This window comes from Etheostoma spectabile, chromosome 17 (assembly GCF_008692095.1).
Source record: "Etheostoma spectabile isolate EspeVRDwgs_2016 chromosome 17, UIUC_Espe_1.0, whole genome shotgun sequence".
Taxonomy (NCBI): Eukaryota; Metazoa; Chordata; class Actinopteri; order Perciformes; family Percidae; genus Etheostoma; species Etheostoma spectabile.
Genome location: NC_045749.1, coordinates 13825833 through 13832168, shown reverse-complemented (window position 1 = coordinate 13832168; position 6336 = coordinate 13825833). Strand labels below are relative to the sequence as shown.

Here is a 6336-nt window from a genome sequence, read left to right as displayed (position 1 = left end):
CACACACACAATAATGGGTGTTTGAATATTCCATTACTTCAAGGAAGCATTTCAGTCTGTCACCATTATTATGAATTATTCAGCCACCATGCATGGCTGCACAGGAGATGGACCAAATACCAAATACTAGAACTATTCAAAGAATATAGGGGTCATTTGGGTAATCAGATTTGGGTGAATATACATAATCTGTCTCTTCTCTTCTTCTTCTTGTGACCACCTTTGTGTGTTAGCTCCCTCGGTGGACAAAGAACCAGTGCAAGTATGTTAATTGGTTGGATCATCGCGAGAATCGTATCCAATTATCGCACCTACTCTGGCAGCTGCACCCGGAGACAATCCCATTCCCACGCGTAAAATGGACAGCTCCAAATAACGCACATACAAAACCGTCTAATTGAAGGACAAGCACTTACTGAATGGAGACATTTAGCAGTAAATCACTTGATGAAATATTCCAAAAAAGCAAACAACTGAATTTACACCGTTATGAACCTGCATCCAACTTCAGAACATCTCTTGTGATTCGGGAATTATATTTTATTTTAAGGTTTAAGCCGCATTTCGCATCGGTAATGTTCCTTCCCTCTTGATCCTTTTGAGTAAAAATAGCCTGCAGTAAGTTTGATCCGTTTGGTTTCTTACCATAGCAGACTGCGTCCTCCTTCTTCTTCCGTGTATCCACCAGCGGTGTATCCTGCGTATCGTTCGTTATCTCTCTTCATGCCTCCCTGGTCGTGCGACATTCAGAGCTGGAAGATAAAACTGACAACAGGATGATCCAATAGAAGACCGTGCTTGTGTGCCCCAGCCATTTAGCGTTGAGCGTGGGCGGGGCGAACAGAGTCAGGGATGCATATCCACAGCGCATACCTCTCTCCTCTTTGATCAAGGTGCTTTTTCCTCAGCCTCGTCATCAGTCACATCCATCCAATTGAAACTTTTTTTTCACTGATTTTGTTAGTTTGACTTGTAATCTACTGGAAAACGTAGGTTAGAGGTAATATGTTCATTGATGCTTAAAAATGCACATGAAATGTATATTTTGGATTCTGGATATGCACTTCCCTGTTGACCACAGAGTGCAATTTTGTTTTTGAATGGACACCCATGTCTTGTGTTTTTTTTTCCCTTAGGAGATCAAAATCATGTTAAACGTTATGAGTTACATGTTTTTTCATAGTTTGTAGTGTTTTATTTCATTTTATATTTCTTCTTTTTTGTTTTTGTAAATGTGTGAGTGTTATGTGTATGTTGTTTGACAGAATGACAGAAAACAAAAATAACAAAGAACCAATTCTCCTCATTCCGTTTTCTGCCTTCTGTCTGCAATAAGAAAAATCTAATTCCTTTACCACAACCACCACTAAAGTACTAATCCTGTTTTTTCTCTCCAGCTCAGCAGTAAAGGAAGAAGTCGCTGTGACCTGTTAAGATTTGTTTTTCCCATCCTGTTTTTGAGCCTGGATATGCCATCTAGGAAACTATTGTAGGAAATACGAACTGTAGGAAGTCTCTTTCTCTCTCTCTCTCTCTCTCTCTCTCTCTCTCTCTCTCTCTCTCTCTCTCTCTCTCTCTCTCTCTCTCTCTCTCGTTCTCTCTCTCTCTGAATAGGATTTATGGTTTAACATGCACAGAGGAAGTAAGTTGTTCCAGCAGCTGAATAACTTCCCCCACAGAGAACAGCTCATTCTAAAGGATGTGCCAAAGTTAGTGGAAGCAGACTGGAAATACTGACATTCATTTCCTCTCCATTATTGGGTCACTCAGTTTCTTAGTGACCAAAGACCATTGTGAAGATAATAATACAGCCCTGATTATCAGCCTCAGCGAACTCTGAACAAAGACGCCTTGTTCTTCACATCTCCCGAGCATCTCATCCCTCCTGACTGGATTCACATATCGTTGCTTTGATAGCCTATATTGTGCAACAAAGACACTGTAATTTGCGTCAAATGTGGAAAATAACCCAGTTTTTGACACGTTGTTTATGTGTCAGTGGGTTTTCACGTGCTGTCTGGCTCCAGTTTACAGTGAGGTGCTTTCTGATGAATGAGGCTCTCTGCTTTTATTGATTTGACTCCTCAGCGTTAATGCAGCAGAGAGATTGCCTCTTAAGTCTACATACAGTTATAATTCAAATCCAGTGAACAAAGGATTGAGGAATACAGTGTGTGTGTGTGTGTGTTTGTTTGTGTGTGTGTGTGTGTGTGAGTGCGTGTGTCTGTGGTGTGTGTTTGTGTGTATATGTGGGTGTATGTTGACAGAACAAAACAGCATTGATTTATGACCTGAACAAAAGAGGAATGTCTGTACGGAGAATTGTATCCTTTGTCGCATGATATAACAAAATAAATTCAAATGTTAATAGAGGCTTTTTATACTCACTTTATTATCACAAATATGCAAATTTCCAGGGTGATTTATAGAGCTTGGGTCTGTTTCACACACCCTATTAATATTATCAATGTGCAGCGACATGACATATTAATACAGCTTGAACAATACTTGTAATTATGTTTGGTGCATTATGTTTTGGTGAAATGTAGGTCTATGGTGGTGCTCTGGTGGGTGATCTGATGTTTTTCTCATCACCATAATAACGTGAGCACTCCTCCCGGAGCTCCGTCTCCATGGTCACCACTTGCACACAACAAATGCACAATGAGGAGACTTGAATGTGACTAACACATGCACCTGCACAAGATCTAATGCCTGATATTCACAGTCGAAGTCGCACACATTTTCTCTGACGTTGAATGAATGAAACAGTTGATCTAATTTATTACCTCATGAATAATGTATGCTGCAGTAAGTGGATTGTGTTGCTTGGCATTAATGTCTGCTCTTCAATCAATGCTGGCTTTGCAAAAATCGGAGTTAAAGCACCCACACGCATAAATGGTTTAATTTCTTTGAATTTACACATCCAAAAATCTAATTGTTAGAAATATTTAAGATTTTAATTTTTGAAGTAAAAACTATACCAAATCAGTAGAACATTTATTACAAAAACTATTAATCTTCATTTTTAAGTTGAATTATTACATAAAATACATATTCTTACTGAACACTCACACATGCTCAAAAGTCTCTTTTGGTTGGTCAGACATTTTATGTTATTTTCAGCTTAAACGTCTGCCACAGTGTAGCAGCAGCTAGTTGCTTTCAGCAGTCAGTATGGCTGCATTACACATGCTTTTCTTTGTGTGAAATCAGTAAGCAGCTCAGTCTGAGAGCAGAGGGATTTTCAGTCAGTAATCATAGGTGCGGTGTCTGAGGTGGTGTCTGGCTCTGGCTCACAGTATCCGTCCATCTCCTCCATCTCTCTCTCCACAGGCTCCTCCCTACCTCTCAAGCCTATCAGTCTCCTCTCTTTCCACCTCCTCCTCTCCCTGTCTGTGCCTTTAGGTGCTGCTGTCTGCTCCAGGTCTAGCATGGCCTGGACGCTGTCTCCCCTCTCTCCCGGGCCGAGGCAGCGGTCTCTATTTGGGAGACCCAGAACCCCTGCTTTCCTTCCTGTCACTAAGTGGAAGAATGAGAGAGTGCTGTTCGAGGCTCCTTCTGTCACGTAGACAGTGGTCGGGCCTTGGCCGCTGTGGATCTCCTGTGGCCTTTTGGGTGATTTGGTCTTTGTTTTCTTGCTCAGTAAGAAGTTGAAAAAGGCTGTCACCAGAAGCATTGTCCCTGCAATCAGAAAATATATTCCATTTCTTTCACAGAAGAAATTTTGACATGTTACAGTAAGAAACACGCAGGTGTAAACAATCAAATGAATGATGGCTGAATTCTATTTAGCTGCTTAAATTTCAGGGACCTGATATTGTACATGCTGGCTCACCTTGGCACAGCTTACTGAGAAACTTGAATAGAATGGAGCCATTGCTTATGTTATTATCCTGTGTGTTTCTCAGTAACAAGTCAAATGTCTGCTGCTGAGAAGGCTGATTGTGACACTAACAGTGCCGTAAACAGAACTGTAATTATCCATGTAAATATGGTGCCTGCTGATGCAATTTACCTGGGATAATTGCATGCCACACCAACACAGGGTGTAAGAAGCAGACCACGGACATTATGGAGTAATAGAGGAACTTTTGGAAGCCTCCAATGCGAGCCATCTTTCCCCACAACAAAAAGAGCTGCCAGTCTGGAGGACAGCTATAGAGAATATAAGAAGAAGAGAAGGACTGAGTAATTAACAGGGACTGAAACGTCATTTGCTTACAATTTAAGACTCTTTTGACAGTAAAGAAAGCTGAATATGCAAATGCTAATGTGACAGACATCATGACAGACTAATACAATTGAGAATCCATATTCATATTTAGTTTTTTGGACCTGCTTTGTACTGTTCATTGTAGGTTAAACTACCTTAAAGAATACTACTGGATGTGGTTTTCCTTCTGTGTGTTCATTACATTTCACTGGAATTGTACCTTGTACATTCTAGGGACTTATAACAATGGATTGATTGATTGATTGATTATTTGATACTTAAGTATCCATGCAAAACATAGATGTTGCATAATGGTTGTTCTCATGTGTACTCACGGCAGACACATGGACAGAATCGTGTCCAGGAAATAGGCCAGCTCAAACATCATGATGCCAACAGATGCCACTCTGGGATGAGAAATTTGTTTAGATGAAGTTTAAACTGATACAGTGATAGAATTGGTATACTGTTTCTAAACTATGCAAACTACATCTAAATATGTCAGTTTCTGTGTATTTTATCTAGGGCTCTGGGTGAAGATTGCAAGTTCTAAATTGTCCAAAATGTGGGTAGCAAGGGGATGCTTTAAGTGAAGAGACATCGCCATCATGTGGTGCAAAAGACACAAAAAGTTGTGTTTTTTATGACTTTTTGTTGCTACAGTATGTATGTATGCCCCCAGACACACCGTTATCATATACTGCCATCTCTCTAAAAAGTTATTGCTTAGTTGAGCGTTTCTGTGTGTATGTGTGTGTGTGTGCGCAGTGTTCATCTGCATTTGTGTATACTGAAAGAATAAACAGTCATGCATTTCTAGTCTCCTTTGGGAGATGTTTTCCTGCTGCTCTGTGGGAGTTTGGCTGTGAGCCACCGAGATAATACGAAGCAGCACTGAAGGACTGGTCTCCTTTCCACCCTCCTCACCCCACTTCATCCCTCTGACTCCTTCCCAAAATCTCCTTGCAAGAGTTTATATATACTGTATGAGTTATCATGAAGGCAGGTATAATATTGTTATTGTTTTCTACCACCCCTCCGACCACACATTCTTAGCCATATTTAAATCCAGGCAGTGTTTTTGTAACTCAGGAATGCCACCAGTTTAGTCTCAAGTGTTTTGGTGGGTTTACAGTAAATTTATGTAGTATAGGCATAGGGGAAATACAAAAACTAAGCACTTACACTAGGTAGATGCCAAGGCTGTTGAATTCTCCTTGTTGTAGGGTCTCCACTCCCACAGCACACAACACTAAAAAAGAGACAGAAAGATAATGTTTTATTATTGTGAGAATTTTATATTTATTCATTTTGAGAGTGAGCAGATTTTGTCCACCAGATGTCAGGCTAAGTTCATGATCTTCTCATTAGTTTCAGGCATTTTTTCAGTAGTAGGGCAACTGGTTTTAACTTGGGTGATTAATACAACCCCTCAAACGTGTATACGTACTGTTAGTTTTTCGGCAATGCAACTTTGTGCTGCTTTTACTGTCATTTGGAACATTTGTTTATGTGTATTTGTCATATTTCATTCAATGCATTTACTGTGTTCTTGCAGCCACACATGTAGCTGTGATTTTTGCTGTGACACTCCAGGGGGTAGTATTAAACTGATGATAAATGTCACACAAAGATTTTTGAAGAACATGGTAATTCTTGTAATTGTTTCCATCATGGTCACAACATTTTGGTAATCGCTTACTTATGCTTGTAATTACCATATCACTGCCAGCAGGCTAGGTATTAATTTAAAGTAGACACATCACAGATTTTAAAAACCTTTGCAACTGCAGGTGAAGTTGTCATTGGACTTCCTGGTATGTTGATGGTCCTTTCTCAACATTTTGGGCTTATTATAAGTAATACATGCATTATCTATACTTTTGCTACTGCCACCTTCCTAACATTTCAACATTTTGGGAAAGATGTTCATTCACTTTCCGAGAGGGGTATCAATCTTCTTATCTAACTTTTAACCAAAAAAAACAATTACTACAACTATTACTTTATTATGAAGATTCCCGAATCTGAGTGCTGACATCAAAACCCATTTAAACCCATTTGAAAGGATATAAAATTAGATGAAAACAAAGTCTTAAAAAAACTGTTGGCCCTGA

At 39.7% G+C, this 6336-nt stretch overlaps 2 protein-coding genes across 4 annotated transcripts in view; both read right to left on the bottom strand.

The window, feature by feature from the left end:
• The window catches only part of rassf4a (Ras association domain family member 4a), a 21184-nt gene extending 20423 nt beyond the window's left edge, over positions 1-761 (bottom strand). For all 3 annotated transcript variants that reach the window (XM_032540781.1, XM_032540780.1, XM_032540782.1), the window contains exon 1: positions 646-761. In XM_032540781.1, the coding sequence (XP_032396672.1) occupies positions 646-746 (101 nt within the window). In that variant the 5' untranslated portion in view covers positions 747-761. The remainder of the gene's footprint in view (positions 1-645) is intronic.
• Positions 762-2760: 1999 nt separating this feature from the next.
• Positions 2761-6336, bottom strand: part of tmem72 (transmembrane protein 72) — a 5032-nt gene continuing 1456 nt past the window's right edge. Inside the window, exons 2-5 of the mRNA XM_032541740.1 lie at positions 5405-5471; positions 4555-4626; positions 4022-4161; positions 2761-3687 (exon numbers count right to left, since the gene is read on the bottom strand). Of these exons, the coding sequence (XP_032397631.1) occupies positions 3251-3687; positions 4022-4161; positions 4555-4626; positions 5405-5471 (716 nt within the window). The 3' untranslated portion in view covers positions 2761-3250. The remainder of the gene's footprint in view (positions 3688-4021; positions 4162-4554; positions 4627-5404; positions 5472-6336) is intronic.